At 36.9% G+C, this 20,556-nt stretch overlaps 3 protein-coding genes across 3 annotated transcripts; 1 reads left to right on the plus strand and 2 right to left on the minus strand.

Annotated features, from left to right (window-relative positions):
* The first annotated feature begins 607 nt into the window (after positions 1–607).
* On the plus strand, positions 608–3,498 carry LOC144422772 (uncharacterized). Its single transcript, XM_078112572.1, has 3 exons — positions 608–711; positions 2,435–2,638; positions 3,367–3,498. Exons 1-3 carry the CDS (start codon positions 672–674, stop codon positions 3,486–3,488), a joined length of 366 nt encoding a protein of 121 aa, XP_077968698.1. The 5' UTR covers positions 608–671; the 3' UTR covers positions 3,489–3,498.
* Positions 3,499–17,447: 13,949 nt separating this feature from the next.
* On the minus strand, positions 17,448–20,015 carry LOC120344131 (uncharacterized). The gene has a single exon (XM_078113203.1). The coding sequence runs from the start codon at positions 19,835–19,837 to the stop codon at positions 18,449–18,451; it is 1,389 nt and encodes a 462-aa protein (XP_077969329.1). The 5' UTR covers positions 19,838–20,015; the 3' UTR covers positions 17,448–18,448.
* LOC120343888 (ragulator complex protein LAMTOR3-A-like) lies at positions 20,012–20,410 on the minus strand. The gene has a single exon (XM_039412909.2). The coding sequence runs from the start codon at positions 20,408–20,410 to the stop codon at positions 20,012–20,014; it is 399 nt and encodes a 132-aa protein (XP_039268843.2).
* Positions 20,411–20,556: the final 146 nt, after the last annotated feature.

The following is a 20,556-nucleotide window of genomic DNA, read 5'->3' on the forward strand; positions in this document are numbered from 1 at the left end:
CTTCTCATAAGGCGCCGTGTTAAATTGCCGAGAACAAGTTTCCCCCGAGCATCGACTTTCTTATTTACTTCGTAACATTGGCCAATCAGCAAGATGCAAAATCTGACGCACGAATGGGTCCTTTCGATTGCACTAAGTCAGAGTATAGGGATTTCAATGGTGATAAAGTAAGTCAAAACTTCATACTAATGCTCAAAACTCATCATTTTACTAAGCGTTCTTAACAGTATGTCAGGAAGGTTTTGTTATTAAACACTGCATAAGCATCGAGTAACTATCGCCCGTCTATTATTATAATTAGTCAATCGGAAAACGTTTCTATTATTCTGCCCACTGAATTAAAAGAGTTCGTCAAATTATCGAGCATTTCCGTGTAATTGTAAACATTTTTCTTCCGAAGCGACTGCAGACAGGGCACAATTACTTATTTGATTACATCGTTCTGCGTTTCCCTTGTCCCAGTGCAGTCAGTCATAGAAATCCAATCATATCATACTAATTGTTATTGTCATACCTACAAAGGCAGATTTCTATTAGTTTTAAGGAGTGTGAAAAGACGTAAACGGTAGAAAAACAATTTTAAACATTCTTCTATACTCGAAGTTCTACCAAGTACATGCAGCTTTAAATTAGCTTCAGTGAGTAAATATGTTCCTTTCCGGTATTTCAGAATGAAGATTACAGCTATATTCGTAGTTCTACTGTTCAAAGGTATGTCATTTCTTTTTGAGAATTTTCTTGAAAAAAAGAACATTCACGAAGATGTAAAGAACATTCGGCGCCCCTTTAGTATACAATCTCAATAAAATAGAGAGAGAAATTTTCTATTTCGTCAACCAGAAAAAGCATTGCAATTATTAAAAGGGTACTCCCGTAGTGTATGTACCAGGGAGGGTTGGGTCATAATATTATTTCGATTTTCTATATTTTAGTTTCTTGCGAGTTCGGGGACTGTCTGTGTCAGCCAAGTGAATACACCCCCGGCCCATAGATTTCAGTCCCTTTACACAACTTGATTCAAAGTAGGCGAAAAAAATTAGTTACCTCCATATTGGTACATACATTTCTGGAGCGCCCCCGAAATTGTTCAACGTGATATCAATCGCATACGAAAGTGACAATAATTCTGGTGCCACTAGGGCAGGAGTTCTCAACCTGGGTTCGCGAACCCCAGGAATCTACGAGAAGATTTCCAGGGGTACTTGGATGACAGTCGAGTTTTTGTATGTTGCTGTTTTTTAATATCCTTTATTACTACCATGGGAAATGCGTATACATTGAAACTAGACGCCAATTGAAACGTAGATTTTCCCTGGTCTTGCGTTGTTGTGATTATGACGCAACAATGTGAAATTCAAGGCTTTGCGTACAAACTGTGAAATCTTTAAAGACAGCGTGCTGCGAGCATTGGATAAGTGATTATGATTATTGTAACTCGGGAGAGATTTTAAGAATTCATTAGTTTGGCAGACGACAAGGGCCATAATACCAACAAGACGATTTAATTTAGTTACATATGGTCAATAAATTGGTGTTGCAACAAATTGTTATTTAATATATCAGTATATCTAGGGTTACCATATTTTGGGGACTTCAAATCGGGACGCCTCGAAAGACAACGACCCATTAGCTGTGATTTTGTAACTTCACATTTTCCGATTTTACTACATAGGCCTATATTCCTACATTTAAAGCTGTCTCGGCTGTCTTTATTGACCATATTGTTATCGAAACTTCATGCGCTTATTTTCTGTCCAAATATCGGGTTCAGTTCAAAAAGTAGGAAGGAATTGACGTTAACGATACCGGTACAAATAATTCGAATTTAGAATAATTAGTATTGGTTTTACATGCGATACGTCTGCCATCAATGGGAATCAGCGGGAAACGAACGCATTCACCTCTTGCCTTTCCCTCTAATTTTTTGTGTGGCCCGGCTGGATGTCTGAAGATGGTCATATAGCCCAGGGCTACTCAACTATTTTTATCGAAGGTCCGTAAACGAAACTTCAAAATTATTTGGGTCCGGTCTTTCCAGAAATGATATTTCGGCATCCTTAAACGAGCACTTCCTCGACCGACTAATGATTAGTAGCAAATTAAAATTGTTCATTATGGTGTTATAGTTCTTTTCGTATATATTCAAAACTATGAAAGTCATTTTATAATAGGAAATTCAAAAAGTGGGGCTAATGATCCAAAATAAATAATTAGGTGCGGTCCAAATCCAATACTCGAAAGATCCGGATTCGGACCGCGGTCCGCCAGTTGAGTAGCCCTGATATAGCCTACCGAAAAAAAAAGTTTCACATCACTGTTATAGTGTTTAATGTGTTATCTATGCCATACTAGAGCATCGCTGATACCTCCATACCATTGACTACTGCGTTTAATAAGTATGAAACACGTAAAAATAACAAATGTCTTATTTTAGAAACAGCAAATTGCGCAGGATTCGTTGGTTCAACCACCACAGTTGAAAGGACTTATCATCAACCAGAATACTGCAACAAATCGTCGGATGGAAACTTGATGCCATTTGTTGAAGTCAGTTATGTTTCAGATGGTAGAAAAACGAATTATTCCGGAAATAATATGGGATTCCGAATTCGTTATAACTTTACCAGATGCATACAAGGTAAAATACTTTTACTTCAGTAAGAAGGCTAGCGTTGCGCTACACAGAAACAACAGTAACAAGAACATGTTTGTGTATTATGCTGGAAAAGCGGGACTTTTGGCTGACTTATCGGGACGGCGGGACAAAACGCTGAAAAGCGGGACTGTCCCGCCTAAAGCGGGACGTATGGTAAGCCTGAGTATATCACAACTTTGTTCGGTATCAGATTATTGGGGGTTCGCGTTGATTGTTTGGTGACTCAAGGGATACTTGACAGAAAAAAGGTTGAGAACCCCTGCACTAGGGTATGTCTTTCATTTCATAAAGACATTCCCATAGAATTTAGTTTTTAACTCTAACTAAAACCACTAAGATCACACAGCCGTTGAGATCAAATACCGTAAAGCTAGGGGAGACCACTAGATTCCAAGAACTAGAATTATGATGATGCATTTTGAGACTGTACATATAAATTGAAGTAGTTCGAAATTCTTAGTTGCGCTAAAGTTCCTCAATACTTTTCAAAGCGATAGTCATAATATATGAATGAGTGTCCATAAAGTCGCTTCACAATTTCAATATATCTTAACCAGGTTTGTTGTTTTTGATAAATGTAAGTATTTTTACTTCAATTAATACATCTGTGTGGGCCAAAACAATATATGGTATGATTGATAAATTCCCGTTGCAATTAAAAAAAAAAACTTATATAATACAGCGCAATTATGCGAAATGCATTTTATCAGGTTTCATCAGAAGCACAATATCGCAATGCAATGGTAGTGAAATGATTATTTCTAACGGAACCGGTCACATTCAATCTCCGAATTACAAAAACGAATATGGGAAAAATGCAAGCTGCACATGAAAGTTTGTCCCTGAAGAAAATGACAAATTTATGCAACTGAATCTTACAGTTGAATACCAACGACAATATTTTATAAAATATTTGTTCTTTCCGGTGTGTCCTGGATCATACATACTACCAGTAAATCACGGTAATTCAGGTTTTTGCAATTCATTTTGTCGGGGGCATCGCAGTGAAGGCAGTGGCGTATTTACGTAAAATGACGCCCCTGGCGCAAAGCTCAAGAATTCACCACTTGATTATTAAATGTCAATTGTTGTTGAACGCGGACAAACGACTGATGTTGTTGAATTGAGATACTTGTGCATTATTATTTATGCAAAAATACAAGTTTCAATTTTTTCCCAAGTTTAAATTATTTATTAAAACATTCTACGGTCGAAAATTTTGCCTTTTTGCGCCTCTATTCAAGCGGCGCACATGGCACAAGCCATGGCTTCCACACCCTAGATACGCCACTAGATACTGATTTATAATCATATTTCTTTTCACGATTTAAAGCATTTTTAAGTTCTACTGTCTTAAAATATGTCGATGCATCTGAAAACAAATAACTGACTAACTAATCTTATACCCAACATGAAGTGTTGGCCGGACGATAGCTCATGGTTCGCCATATGATTAATGTGTGGTATCAGCTCTTCTCTCCCAGTGATAAATAAGCAAATCTAGCCGTATTTTATATAAATAAACATCCCCAGCAAAATGGCCAATAAAACCAGGTCTAACTGTCAAAGAAGTGTTCTCAAGCATTGTGTATATTCCCTGTAATTGACCTAGTTATATAACGCCTTTTGTGCAGGAGTGTGCAACAGGCGGCCCGCGGCCACAATCCGGTCCGCCAAGCCATTAAGTACGGCCCTTGTCAACACTCAGATTTTCCTTATTAGGCATAAAATCCTAATCTGGCAGTATCACATAGATAAAAATACATAATGGTTTTTTTGCTCTTGTCGTTGCTTTAAATCTTTCGCCGTTGTGCCCGGTGCTTTTTTTGCTGTAAGACTGACCGATATTTACATTCTCTTCTCTTGCGTTTCCCGCTAAAAATACTGCAACGAATCGTCTGATGGAAATTTGATGCCATATGTTGAAGTCAGTTATGTTTCAGATGGTAGAAAAACGAATTATTCCGGAAATAATATGGGATTCCGAATTCGTTATAACTTTACCAGATGCATACAAGGTAAAATACTTTTACGAGATAATAAGTATGACTTACATTTTGGACATTTAAATGTTTTCTGACTATCCACACAAGAACCTTTTGAAATATTAAGAATTTGGTCTTGGTGAGGATAGGAATACGTCGCTACAAAAATGTAGACCGGTGGTTTCAAACATTTTATGGCTTGTGTTCCCCTTTCAGAGGCTTTCAGCACTCGTGGCCCTACTGTTTGTCTCTGCAGGAGTAATTATAAGGTTATTGGTTGATTCCTAATTCCATTAGGTTTAATCAAAAAATGCTCAACAATATGAAAAATCCCTGTGGAATAACCTTGCCCAGCTATGAAACTGGGTAAAACGGGAGTTTTCTTGTAAAGGGAAAAGTAAAATCAGTTTTCCGACTAGCATTGTGCGTCCCTTCAATTGTTTTGTGACCCCCTGGGGATCACGGTCACCCGGTTGGGAACCGCTGATGTAGACGACAGCCGTAAAATTTTTTAATATTTAACGCTTACAACCTGAATTCAATTTTTATATGGTTTAGCGTCATCGTTAATTACAGATTCAAGAGAAACTACATCCGCATCAACGAATATACAGACGACAGGTAGGCATGCAACCAGGGTCGCATCATGGCTTGTAGTGGTCCTAAGCACGTGAGACTTTGGTGCCCTATATATAAAAAATAAAGTACTCCCGAAGTATGTGAACCAAGATGGCGGACACCGGAACATAGTATGTGTACCAGGTTAGGCCCTAATTTTATTCCAATTTTCCTTATTTTAGTTCTATTACAAGTTCAGGGACTGGTCAAGAGACTCCCGTAGTATTAGTACCTGAAATTATGGCCTCACCCTAACCTGGTACACATGCTACGTTACGGTGTCCGCCATCTTGGTTCACATACTTCGGGAGTACCTAAAAAAATAATATTAATAGGAATGTGCCTAGTTTTCCGTGTTATCTGAAATTTAATTAATAAGTTCCCGTATATATTCATTACTGATTGAAGGCCAAATTAATTAAAAATAATTATTTGAATGTTATTTTTTGAAAATAGTTCTCATACATACGGACTTTTGTAGAGAGGTAAGATAATACTTGAAGAAAAACGAGCAAAATTTATTTCAGCTACACTAATCTTAAAATCCGAATCGTCTGACCAATCATTTTTTTAAAGTTTTTCAAGTACTGAGACATATTTCAAACTCTTCTTCAAATACTTCTTTTGTTGCCGCCTTTTGCTTGGTACCTACCCCTAAGCACGTGCTTATTTTGCCTTACCTGACGCTTTTTAACAGTTTTTGAGGTTACGGTGAATTGCTATTCAAACGTTTCATGACTAACGCTTTTTAACAGTATAGAAGTCATGGTGAAATGCTAATCAAACGTTCAATCACTGAAGCTTTTTAACAGTATGGAAGTTACGGTGAAATGCTATTTAAACTTTTAACGTCTGACGTTTTTTAACAGTATTTAACAGTAAAAATCGGTGGCACTTTGGCACCGAGATGCACTCTCAGCGTCATAAAACTACTTTGGTACGTATTCTCACTTTCTTAACGTGATCCAATTACATAGTGAACTGGCACCAATTGTGGTTAGGTATGCATCCAATCTCATACCGATATTTTCATAGAATTCAGTAATCATATGATGAGTGCGAGGAAACTTTCCGCAACAGTTCGGCCTGGACAAAAAATATTGCCAATGATATCACACTGTCATCGCAGATCGCATATCAAAGTGACATAATAATTTCGTATGGCTGATAAGCTATACAAAATCCAAGTTACACTCGCGTCCTCGGAAGACATAATGACAAGTTATTTGATTTAAAACTATTATTTGGAAACAACTATAAACTGACGAATAACATGAAATACTATCACAAATAGGCAATGTTTACAACCACGCTTGAATATCTGTCAGTCACGTCATGAATTTCAATTGTTGTTCACATCAGTTTTTTTTTTCGGAAGCATGGACTTGACGTGCGCGATTAGGATTTATATCATGAGTTTTTGCGATTCAATTCTGCCAATTTTTGCGACAAGAGTACTTACTACAGCGTACGGAACGATCCAAACTTGTGTCCAATAAATTCAAAGCATGACTTCCTGCCGTTTGTTAACTGAAGGCTACTATTAAACAGTCAATCGTGGCAGAATTCCTGTTTAGTCCAGCGGTTCTCAAACTTTTTAAGCCACGCCGCCTTTCTAGATTTTGGCAAATCTAGCGTCTCACCTCTAAAATAACTAGCTAACAATAAGCTGCAACTTACAGATAGTAAGGCGAAAGTATGTTTTTTCAAAAAAGATGGAACTTGAATATATAAAATAAAGAAATGTAACTATTCAAAATAGAGCGGGCAAGATGAAATATAACAAATGTTTTTATTTTTAATTAGCACCACACTCCCTCAAAAACGGTCTATACCCCATTCTATTCGAGAAGGAACATTTACAGATGTAGACTGAAAACTAACAATAAATTATGATTACACCTGTCGCCTGTTTGTATTAAAAAGAAAAAGATGACCAGTGGTTACTTTATTTTTGTTGTATATTATTTACAATCTGCAGGGTGCACACAACGGTAGCGGAACAACAGGAACCGACACCAATCAACATTACAACTACGTCAGTTGGTGGGAGAAGTCCGTCGACATCTGCCTCGCCGAACTCGGCTTACGAAGAAATCGGCAACCAAAAATACGAGAACTTGCCGACACCAAATGAAGAGGATCCGTATTTAACGCCGTTTGAAATTGAGAACGCTGGGTATGAAGTCCCAATATCAAGGCGTTAATACTAACATATACTAAAACTAAGAAACCATTTACTCTATATTTCCCAAAACCTGACAGTAGGCTGACACCATACGAAAAAAGGGCGAAAAGTGATAAGAACCTAAGCCCAGGCCGCTTCCACTTTCCAAAAAATTTGACGATGATTCTGGTCAGAGACCCCTGTTAATAAATGTCATGCCTGTAAACTGGCAAACGCAACTCAGTAGCGGAGGGGTGTCCATTTCGGTCCGTTTTAATTTCTTAGAGCTGTCTCATTGGTAGTATGAAGCAAGGATGTGTAAATTTATATCTTACAAATCGGGAAGTTTAGGGTGGTATATTAGGCCCAATAGAATTACAAACACAACTGTTGTTACAAGACAGTACATGAAACATCACAAACTACGGTGAAAGGTTTTGTTGAAATGCTTTTCATTGAGTTTATTTTCTTTAATTCTTACTACATTCGGCTTTAATTTTATAAATAAAAGAAGAAAACTTAAATGTTGATACACGAACTGAAGTATTTTACCAACATCTGCAAGGTTCACATTTTTGCTGAAATAGTCATATTCTATCAAAGACTCTACTAGCACCCTTGAATGACGCATGCCATATAGACACAAGAACCGCACATTCACCTTTTATACTTCGCCCATTTAAATTATATGGTCTCACCACTCAAAGGTGCTGTATTTACGCCTAAATTTCATCATTATGTACCTGTACTTGGTGTTGTGTTGTCTCTATTTATATATATTGTCATGTCTTACAAACTCCCCTGTATAAACAGTTTTGCATGCTCCACCCTTACCACTCTCGCCCCACCTTGCACAACTGCCTGTATAAGGGACTATATTTAACGTATTCAATCTAACGTTTTTTGTTTTATATTTGTCAAAAGGGGTGCATGCCGCACATTTGTGTTTTAGTCCAGTAGGTCTTGTGCATGCATCCCGATGATTGTCAATTTATTTATTTCTCACTATTACGAGACGAATAAACATACATAATACAAACAAATTCAGTTCATGGCAAACGTCACTGTCAGACTACGTCATATTTAAAATTATTACGATATAAGATTATAAATTAGTTAATAGACTTCGGCCATGGATACATTCAGTTTTAAAAAATTGTATTAGTTGCATGGTTCTTACTTTAGTTTGTGTTTTATTATCTGAAAATGTTTTTTTTTTTCTGCCTGATTTCATACAATGTCTGTTTGTTTTGCCGTATGCTTTCACGGTTCTTGGACGGGCGCCTACGTTTTTTTCCCTATCTGAGTTGTGCTTGCCTTCCAGATAACTCTGCAGTTTCCATGTCCGTTTGTTGTTGTTTTGTTTTATGCAAAAGCGATCAAATTGGAATTGATTGATAATGCGAATTTGGCGCGTTTTGATGTCTGTAAACACAAAGCCTGGTGCGATTTCCGTTCAAAGTGTTCAGGTGCGCGCTGTTCACCTACCGAAAAAAATGGAAAAACAAAAAGGAACTTTCGTCTTCTTCAGAAAGTTCCATAATCTTATCTTATTCATTCCCCATATAAACACTGATAAGTCCAGCCATGATGCAGTTATGAAACGTCCACAACAACGTCATGTCGGACACGTGACTTCGCTGGGTGCCGAAAACCAGCTAATTGTGATGTCATTTAGAACAAATACACATGCTTTGTGACAGTTGGTATAGTACAATCTCCAGATCTAGAATGCAAGTTCCTATTTGGATTGAAGTTGCCAGTTTTTCTTCTTTTTCATTTCTTATTTATATTCGCTTTCTTATATTTTATCAATGATACTATAATCAAATAATTGCCTATATGTAGAAAAAGTATGTGTACCAATATGGATATAACTAACTTTGTCAGCCTATTTTACATCGAATTGTTTGGCTAACACAGACAGTCCCGAACTCGTAATAAAACTAAAACGAGAATATCGGTCAGAGACCGAAGACTTATCGATCGAAAGTCAGGGGATCCCCAAAACAGCGCTCTTACTCCATAGTGACACCTTGTGTCCCATCACTAATTAATTAATAACTCGCTAATTATACGACATAATTCATCCAAAATCAATAGGCTTCTGGTAAGATATATGATGAATGCACATGCAAAATCTGGAGCAGATTCAATCTCGCTTCCGTGGGATATCGCGTACATCTAACAGACAGACAGACAAATACCTATCAACATACTAATAAGGATAATAAGGAAAATTGGAATAAAATTAGGGTCTAACTCTAACACATACTTGGTACACATACTTAGGGAGTACCGAATGGTTGTATCGTTACCACTGATTCTTCTATCTATTTTCATTTATTATTCATATGTTATGTATTTTCTGGTATGACGAAAAAATAAATTCCCTCTTTCGCACTACCTGACATCAAATCGAGTTATCTATTAATGTCATTGATATTTTACATTATGTTCCATTCGGAACTTAATTTAATATTGTGTAGACTTTTGCGAAAATAAAATCTTTCTCGATAGTTTCCGTTTCATATTTCATTAATGTGTATTTTCTTTTCCTGATCCCCCATATCCGTGGCATCTATATGTTCAAGCAGATGACAGCACTTTTGAACCCACGTACATTTGCACCCGTATATCCGCGGGTTCAATCTACATGCGGGTGCTAAAATCCATGGGTTAGGGTTAGTATGGGTTCAAATATCCGTAAAAAAAATTCCATAAATAGTATGCAGGTGCAATTGTTGTGGGTTCAAATGTAATGGAAATGTTTAAGCAATATGGTATTTATTTGCTGGATAGCGTTACTGCCACGGTTGTGTTAATAAGTCTTCGGTTTTCTGTGACAGCCTTTCATTAATCATTTTGTGTTAATCTGTTCATTATTTACATCAGGGGTCGGCAACCCCTGGCACGCGTGCTATTTGTGGCACGCGAGGGAATAACTCATGGCCCGCCAAACGATTTAAGGCAGATTCGCGACAAACTTTCTACGTTTGAACTAAAAATAACAATTCGACAAATACATTGGAAAAAACATTCAATATTTAACTGCAATCGACGAGAGGCTGAGATCTGTACCTGAAATCGGCGTAGATAAGCATGTGCGATGTAGTCGACCCCCCTTTCTCCCTGAATCACATATTATTTCACGACAACGATAATAATTACTTTCTTTTTGCCCAGAATTGTAAATTCGCTGAAAGTTATTATACGTTCATCGGCGGCGAGATCTTAAGTTCCAACAAAGGAGTGAATCGTCAACACAAATTTTTTGATTGAGAAGTGGCAATATAAAATACCAATAATAAAATTAAAACTTGTGGGAGGCCCGCGACAGATTAAAAACACTACTCTAAACATTGTAAATAGCAAAGATGAGTTTCGACACATGGCACACATAAGTTTCGGTGGCGTTGGGAACCATACCGTTACTAAAATCGAAACACAGTCAATTGTGCGCGGACTTATCCATTAATTTAAAATGCCGTCGAAAAAATTTTCGTGTTAATATTATACAAGGTTGGAAACGCGGCTTTTCCCAAGTCGTGGAGATATATAAGATAATTAATCAAACTTAATTAAGTATATTCAATCAATTTTTATTGTAATAAGATAAATTTCACTCCGTGAGATTTTATAGCAAACTTGGGGATTTTTCCAACGGTTTTATCTTAAAAATAATCTGAGTGGCATCATTGCGATAGAGCGGAGTCGGTGTTGCAGCTACAGCTCAGATTTGTCGAGTTTGCAAAATACGGATCAAAACTAGATGTAATAAAGTTTACCACACATTTCCATGTCCGCGGTCAGAGACCGAAGACTTATCGATCGAAAGTTAGGGGATCCCCCAAAACAGCGCTCTAACTCCATAGTGACACTTTGTGTCCGATCACTAATTAATTAACAACTCGCTAATTATACGACATAATTCATCCAAAATCAATAGGCTTCTGGTACGATATATGATGAATGCACATGCAAAATTTGGAGCAGATTCAATCTCGCTTTCGTGAGATATCGCGTACATCTAACAGACAGACAAACAGACAAATACCTAGCAACATACTTACCGATAGGTAATAAGGAAAATCGGAATAAAATTAGGGTCTAACTCTAACACATACTTAGGGAGTACCGAAAGGTTGTATCGTTACCACTGATTCATCTATCTATTTTCATTTATTATCCATATGTTATGTGTTTTCTGGTATGACGAAAAAATAAATTCCCTCTTTCCCACTACCTGACCATCAAATCGAGTTATCTATCAATGTCATTGATATTTTACATTATATTCCATTCGGAACTTAATTTAATATTGTGAAGACTTTTGCGAAAATAAAATCTTTCTCAATAGTTTCCGTTTCATATTTCATTAATGTGTATTTTCTTTTCCTGATCCCCCATATCCGTGGCATCTATATGTTCAAGCAGGTGACAGAACTTTTGAACCCACGTACATTCGCACCCGTATATCCGCGGGTTCAATCTAGATGCGGGTGCTAAAATCCATGGGTTAGGGTTAGTATGGGTTCAAATATCCGTAAATAAATTCCATGAATAGTATGCAGGTGCAATTGTTGTGGGTTCAAATGTAATGGAAATGTTTAAGCAATATGGTATTTATTTGCTGGATAGCGTTACTGCCATGGTTGTGTTAGTAGGTCTTCGGTTTTCTGTGACAGCCTTTCATTAATCATTTTGTGTTAATCTGTTCATTATTTACATCAGGGGTCGGCAACCCCTGGCACGAGTGCTATTTGTGGCACGCGAGAGAATAACTCATGGCCCGCCAAACGATTTAAGGCAGATTTGCGACAAACTTTCTACGTTTGAACTAAAAATAACAATTCGACAAATACATTGGAAAAAACATTCAATATTTAACTGCAATCGACGAGAGGCCGAGATCTGTACCTGAATTCGGCGTAGATAAGCATGTGCGGTGCAGTCGACCCCCCTTTCTCCCTGAATCACATATTATTTCACGACAACGATAATAATTACTTTCTTTTTGCCCAGAATTGTAAATTCACTGAAAGGTATTATACGTTCATCGGCGGCGAGATCTTAAGTTCCAACAAAGGAGTGAATCGTCAACACAAATTTTTTGATTGAGAAGCGGCAATATAAAATACTAATAATAAAAATAAAACTTGTGGGAGGCCCGCGACAGATTAAAAACACTACTCTAAACATTGTAAATAGCAAAGATGAGTTTCGACACATGGCACACATAAGTTTCGGTGGCGTTGGGAACCATACCGTTACTAAAATCGAAACACAGTCAATTGTGCGCGGACTTATCCATTAATTTAAATTGCCGTCGAAAAAAATTTCGTGTTAATATTATACAAGGTTGAAAACGCGGCTTTTCCCAAGTTGTGGTGATATATATGATAATTAATCAAACTTAATTAAGTATATTCAATCAATTTTTATTGTAATAAGATAAATTTCACTCCGTGAGATTTTATAGCAAACTTGGGGATTTTACCAACGGTTTCATCTTAAAAATAATCTGAGTGGCATCATTGCGATAGAGCGGAGTCAGTGTTGCAGTTACAGCTCAGATTTGTCGAATTTGCAAAATACGGATCAAAACTAGATGTAATAAAGTGTACCACACATTTTCATGTCCGCGGATGGCCACGGCTTTTCAGAGTAGTGATGCCTTTATTTTGTCGACGCAACCGCAGGTTAAACTGAAGACAAGTAAATTAACAAAGCAGGACATTTTTAAATATGCTCGTATCGGTCATGGACTGATTACTTTGCACAACCGAAAAATCATTATTATCCGTCGAAAAAGTCGTTCGGCAGAGATTTCGAGGCGATGAATATGTATTTTTGGTTAATTGATATATTTTACGAGTATATGTATTTAATAGCACTAAAGAGAAATTTATTAAAGATCTTGAGATTATTCTATCCACGATAACAATTTGCAAGATCGCAGAAAAGTATCGAAACTAAATACAATTAGGCATGTTTATCTCATATTTTTACATCAACAGATTGGGTGGTATATTAGACTACTAATGTTTATATTTTGACGCAAGAATACGCAACCGCGAGTTACGCTGGACACAATTATATGAATATAGAAATATATTGTTGTAGTTGTCATGAATTGAATATTTTACGGGATAGAAAAGTCGGTATACGCTGAAAAAGTCAGGTCTTCTTACAAGCGCGTAATCGCAGCGACTATTTCCCATTTTTACCCCGCCCCTTTTTAGAAAATCCTGGTCGCGCGCCTGGTTAACTGGGTACTTCACGGAAGCCAAAATATTGACCATTTCAGCGTTCGTTACATGGATATAACCATAACAAAAATGATAGAATAAATTTCATTTTCTTCAGTATTGACGCGTTCACATTGTTACTAGCTACAAAACTAATCGTGAGTGGCCTTCAAACCTATTGCACGTTATCCTATAAAATAAATCTGTTTTACATCCTCTCACTATTCAAATCAGGTAGTTGACTATGAAAACCAAACACATAAAAATATTTGGCACGCGAAGGTGCTCGTTATACATAAAATGACACGCGGATTACAAAATGTTGCCGACCCCTGATTTACATGGACGTTAGGTTAAATAAATACCGCTACACGTTTCGTTTATTGAAGAAAATGTGACAAGGAGGTGCAATGGAAGTACAACAGGGCGGACCATAAAAATGTTCGACCATTTGCATGAATTATGTTTTTAGAGAGTATATGCCTACTTTTCTATGGAGTATACCCTCGACTAAAACAGTAGTTACGAACTATAAACTAACGAACTTTTTAATTAGATCCTTGGGTGTCCCTGCTCGATAACCAGCTTTGGTTTCTCGCAGCCTCCCTTCCCCACTTGAAATGTGTGATTATCCTTTCTCTTCGTATTTTGTGTTGAACTGACATTTTTACTGGATAGAAAAAATAAACTTGACTTCCAGAAGTCTTTACTTCAATTTACGTGCGTGATATGAGATTAGCAAGTCTTCATTTGCGGTCTAAATTGCAGGCTTCCAACAGTGATAAAAACCTTCTACTAAAACTCAAAATGCATTGATTTCAAGGCGGCCCAGAAGTATGTGTACCAATATGGAGGTATCTAATTTTGTTCGCCATTTTACTTCAAGTCGTGTAAAAGGATTGAAACCTATGGGCAGGAGGATATATTCACTTGGCTAACACAGACAGTCCCCAAACTCTTAATAGAACTAAAATAAGAATAATCGGAATAAAATTATGACCCAACCCTCAATTGGTAGACATACTGCGGGAGTACCAATTTTATCAAATGTTCTCAATAGTCTATTGAATGCTCGCATACGCCAAAGTTTTCAATGTCAAAAATTGATTTTCTCTAAGTTTAACTAACAATTCACCACCCTAGTAACATTGAATTTCATTGACCCAAATAGAATACAATCATGAATTTACCCAACAAACATAAATAAAAAAACTACAAACATTTGGTGTAATCTTACTAAAAAAAGATAGAACCAGGCAGAACTATAACTACAACTGTGTAAAAATAGGCAGTGTTATAAAGCGAATTCATCTGGAAACGAAAAAGCAATGCTTAAATATAAATATGATATCACTGGCAAGACAAATAGAACCAACAATGCAATGTTATCTTGAGCTATTAGTAGCAAGTTGTACTTCCGCGATTTCAACTGGGTGCCACAATGCCAGGCGCACTAATTTTACTTTACTAGTTTCAGAAATTTGCTGGTTGTCTGGCTGAGCTAACAAGACTCCAACCCTGTGGCTTTTTCATCGCAAAAAGGTACATATCAACACCGACCAGTTATGGGTTCATTTACCATCTTAGTCCAAGAATTCGGTTGAATGATCAGCATTTTAAATCAACGGTGAAGATTGGTTGATCATAACATACAAACGACATAGAATTTGTGGTACAAACTATCTGCTTCTATGCTTTGCAATGCTGGATTTAAATGAAAATAACAAAGCAATACTACAAAAAGAGTAAAGATAGCGATCCAGAAGTGTGTTTACCAGTATGAAAGAAACTGATTTTTTTCACCTATTTTACATTAAGTTGTATAAAGGGACTGAAACCTATGGGCAGGGGGTATATTTACTCCGCTAACACAGACAGTCCCCGAACCCGTAATAAAACTAAAAAAAGGAAAATCAGAATAAAATTATGGCCTAACCTGGTACACACACTACGGGAGCACCAGCTAATCCAAGAGTATCATTGCACATTAACACATTTCTGTAAGATTAACGTTACATAAATAAATTTGTATGTAAGTTCCCAGTAATACTTTACAAACTTAAAAAATGACAGAAATATCCAAAAGGACATATGCATTCCGATTTAAATCTAAACACCAATTGGACTGACCACTAAGCTCTATTCTGTAATGTTTTCTGGAAATTTTTCTTCTTTCGTCTTTTCTGTGGACTCTGTGGAGCGTCCGTGAACAACGAATCATCTGCAATTTTATCCCCACGACGTAGTTTGCCTTTCAGATTCGGCTCTGCGTATGAAACGCCCGAAGCAGCTCTACGTCCTGTCCTCCGAGGAGCGGAATTTTCTTTATTTATATCGTTGTAATTGTTCAGTTTGATTCTTTTATTTTCATCAAGTATGAAACTATCACTCGAACAGCTTAGGAAATCATAAGCAGTTTTGTTCATCAAATCTTTCTTAGTTCCAAACTTGCTAGTTCCTTTGCTCTGCTTAGCTTTGGGTTTAATGGGATTAAGGTTACTAAAAGGTTCGTTGACGTTTTGATCTTCCGAAGTTGTGTGTTCAGGATTGCGTGGTGTTCTAACACTGTCGCTATTTTCTCCATCAGAGTTATCAGAGAGATTTAAACAGTTTGGGCTGGTAGTTTCTGAAATACTTATTTCTGCATTTTTTACAGATGCTACATTTTCACTTCTAACATTCCCATTCATGACATCACAATCATTGTTAGCATCGTCTATTTCATCACAATCATCATTCAAGCTTTCATTAACCAATGAATGAGAACTACCAGAAATGTTTAAATTCAAATTCATACAACTTGGACGACCATGGTTAACACTGAAGTTGAAGTCAGAGTCTGCAGAAATATTTAAATCTAATGCATGCAAATCTTCGCAATCATTTAAAATTTCTTGACCATCAGATTGTGAGAACTCTTCTTCCTCTGCCAAAAGAGACATTTGGTTATTATCAGTCTTTTCAGATGACATAAATTTAGGGCTGTGTTGGTCTTCATAGTCATTCCTATTTACTGATAGCACGCCATCACCATTTTCTAAAGCCTTATCTTCCACTATGGGTTGTTTTCTCATAACTCTCCTAGGCCTCTGTGTTATACTGCTACTCAAAAATCTCTCCTTCACCTTCGAAGTTGAAATTTCATCCTTTTGAGAGTCACGATTTTCCTTGTAGATAGAGTTTGTGGCTCCGCTTCGTTCGGTGATGTTATTTAAAGTAAGATTGGCATCGTTTGAAAGATTCGGGATTTGAAAATTGAGAGAAAAATCTGAATTGTTTCCGTTTTGTACTGAGTCAATCGCACTCATGACATTGTCGAATTGTTCTCGTAAAAGGAATGCGTATTTCAAGATATTCTTTTTAGCTTCAACTTCCTTTTTGAGCTTAATATTTTTCTCCGTTACAGATTTTAGTTTCTGTTGGTTAGCAGCGTGTTCCACCATCATTGAAATCTGTTTGTCTCTGTACATGTGATTATCATTTTCCAATTGAGAGTTATTTCGACGAATTTTCGCAAGTTTTGTGACACAGATTTTATTTTTATGCTCCAATGCACACAATTGTTGTGAAACAAAGGACTTATTTTGACCCGGATCTTGATGTGCTCTTCTGTTGCCTTTTACGTTTCGAAGATGGTCAATGCTACGATCAAAGGAAGTATTTTCCAATCTTGGCCAGTCTACTCTACTTGTATTTGCTTCCATTTTAGGTCTTTGCTACAAATCCAAAACTTATCGGGGTGTACATTCACTAGTGATGTAATAATTAGATCTGCGACAAATAATAAAACAAATATTGAATGAGAAATAACATTTGAAAAATTCAATAGAGTGCTAAATTTGACTCGATAAGTATGAACCACTCTGTAAATTACCATGCTATGTGAACATTGTATTAAAATAAAACAAAAATGCTAGACCAGTGGTTCTCAAACTTGCGCCCCCTTTTCAGAAGATCACATGTAACAAATATTTTTAATTAGCTTCGCGGCCCATCAAAAATTGTGGGGCTCCCGAAGTATGCGAACCAAGATGGCGGACATCGGAATGTAATATGTGTACCATTCATTTTTATTTTTAATTAGCTTCACGCCCCCACAAAAAAATTGTTTATCCCCCTCTAGTGGGGCACACCCCACCGCCTGAGCACCACTGCATTAGACAATCACACAAAATGATTCGAAAGCAAAGTCATTAATAAAGGCGTTGATGAAACAAAAAGTGAATCTGGTAAATCTAGACTCGTAGTGAGATCCAAAAATACTTGAACTTCGACCTTAATAAAATATTTGAAGAACCCAGATGCAAGCAAAATTTGATAGAAACTACTGTTCCACTACTTAAGAGGCGTATCTGAAACAATATGTCAGCATTTCTTTTTTGCAATTTCATATACCGGTACCTTAAATATTGTGTTATTTCATATAAAGGGCAGCAATTCTCATCTTAAATTGTTCAATAACAGCATTTCTAATATGCAAATTCTCTCGACTTTATTCATTATTCCAAATATAATTTTCAAGCATTCCTGCGTTTGGTTGGAAAAATCGGGTCTCATGTAGTTTCGTACCTAACATACTTCTAGTAGGCGTAGCAGAACGTAAATTTTGGATGGCGTAGTCAGATGGGAGTTAGGAATGACACATCAAAAAATTGTTATGCTAGGCCCATTAGAAGTACGTTAAGTACGAAACTACACGAGACCCAAAAAATCCTATGCTAGAAATATTGTGTTACTTCTTGTATGATCAATATGACTGAAGAATGAAAATCTATTTATATCGAGACCATTCTTTTAACAGTTTTCTGACATGAATTACCGGACTTCCGGAAGCAGCAATTTTGGCGTCGAAGTTCGTTTGATCTCTGGCTGGTGAATTTCCATCCAAAATAGAGTTTGAACTTTCGTTTGTAACATTTTGCACTTTTTCACTTGTGTTCTTTTTATCGAGGATTGTGTTCTTGACTACCAACCACCCTGGCTTTGCTTCCTTCATGGTGGGATTGATAATAAAATGATATAAATCGTCATTTTGATCTTTGTCAGTTACGGATGCTCCCTTTTTAGCAGCGTCACTTTCAAACTCAACTTTTGATATCGGGTTTAGAGTAGTAATCCAAAACGACCAAGGTGAATGTTGTTCCAAAGGATGGAAGTTCTGCTTTGTGATTGTTTTTCCTCGAGGAGAACCTAAAGCGCTTTCGGTGGCCGTTTTCAATTTTTTGATCGGTGACTGAGAATCTTCACCATTTGTTGTGCTTAATCGTCTTTTTAATGTTGATTGACCATTAGAAGTAAGCAGTGCAGCTGCTTGAGAATGGGACTCATCGCTGTCAGAAGATAGAGAGTTACTTCCAAGTTGGAAAAAGCTTCGTAGAGACATTACCCTTCCTGAATTTTCACATATGATAGTTGGTGACTTTGAATCTAAACTGTGACTTGTATCCCAACCACACATCGCAAGTATTGCCGCTGTTATTTCAACAGTAAATTTAGATTGAGATTCGACAGTATCACTCGCGTTACTTTCTGAATCCTGCTGTGTTTGACACAGAACTCTTAGGTCAGCTTTTGACAAGTTCAGAGCAGTTGTAATGTTTGGATCTAAATTCGGGAGTTTTGTTCCAAGCTTTATGAGATTTTTTTCACGTTCTTGATACTGTGATAAGATCTCACTTGGTGATGCACTACTGTGAAAAAACGGAGAAACAAATGAATTGGAACATGGGTAACTCGGCCATGAACATATTTTCATGTGAGATGTTATAACTCTCTGTCGGTAATCAAAGCACTGCTGACGATAATTATCAGCATCAGGCCATGGAAGACGGACACACATAACAGCGGCACATGAACAACATTTAACAGTGTCTACACCGATACATTGCCAACCATATTGAGCAAATAGGGGAGGACTCAATGCAAGAGGTTTTGCCATCCATTTTGATACAGTAAATGTGGCAACTCTCTCAGTGAAGGATTCCAATCCTCTCTGCTTTTGTGATACAGTATCTGCTTCTCCCTTTGCTTTCTTAATGAACGAGAAAAGCGTGTTCTTCACTTGAGAGACGAAAGATTTTGAAGATCGCTGGGCAACAGGTGGCGATGTAGCTCTATTACCTAATAATGAGGTCGATACGCCCTCATCAGACTCTGACATATTTGAACCTATGAGATATGCGGAAAATGATCAATTTAACATGAGAATACTAGCAATAAAAGTAATAAATGACAAATAACATATATAAATTTCTTGATTAAATTACAAAATCAAATATGCGTTGGCTTACACATCGGAAAAATCATCACAATTCAACAAAGCATTTCAAAATAATCAGTTTGCGTTATAAAATGTTTTTGATAAGTCTGCAACTGCCTGCTTCACACCACCAAGATATTCTTGTAACTCCTCTCCAAGATCCAGAATTAGTCCTATGTTGCATTCACTGTTGGTTACAAAACTGACGGTCAAAGGCTGTCTAGTGAACTTTATAATATTGTAGTTACTATAAGAGCATATAATGTATTTATTTCTTCCGTAGCCAAGTTTACTGGCTTGATCAGTTGCCAAGGTAAAAGTCCCCAAAAATGCAGGCCGCAGGGTGTAATCAGGTGCCTTTTCGTTTGCAATTTTCAGAACAGGTACTCCATCTCTATCTGAAACAACTATTGCGTACAGACCGTCAACGTTGCTAAGTTGCCGATAGAGAAATTTCTTCAAATCTTCCGACATTATTCTGATAAGCGAAGTGAACTTAAAGATAAAAATGAAATACTGTTGCCAGATTTTTGTAGATATTTGTGCCACCTCATTGGATGTTCAATTTTAAGTTGAATTGATATAACTTTTCTAGGGTGGAGGTCTTTAAAGTTTTAAAT

Source organism: Styela clava, chromosome 5, assembly GCF_964204865.1.
Source record: "Styela clava chromosome 5, kaStyClav1.hap1.2, whole genome shotgun sequence".
Lineage (NCBI taxonomy): Eukaryota > Metazoa > Chordata > Ascidiacea > Stolidobranchia > Styelidae > Styela > Styela clava.

Coding starts and splice junctions, on each gene's coding strand:
- LOC144422772 (XM_078112572.1), top strand. CDS start 672: ATGAAGATTACAGCTATATTCGTAGTTCTACTGTTCAAAG. Junction 712..2,434: donor CGTAGTTCTACTGTTCAAAG/GTATGTCATTTC, acceptor GTCTTATTTTAG/AAACAGCAAATTGCGCAGGA. Junction 2,639..3,366: donor CTTTACCAGATGCATACAAG/GTAAAATACTTT, acceptor GCATTTTATCAG/GTTTCATCAGAAGCACAATA.
- LOC120344131 (XM_078113203.1), bottom strand. CDS start 19,837: ATGTCAGAGTCTGATGAGGGCGTATCGACCTCATTATTAGGTAATAGA.
- LOC120343888 (XM_039412909.2), bottom strand. CDS start 20,410: ATGTCGGAAGATTTGAAGAAATTTCTCTATCGGCAACTTAGCAACGTT.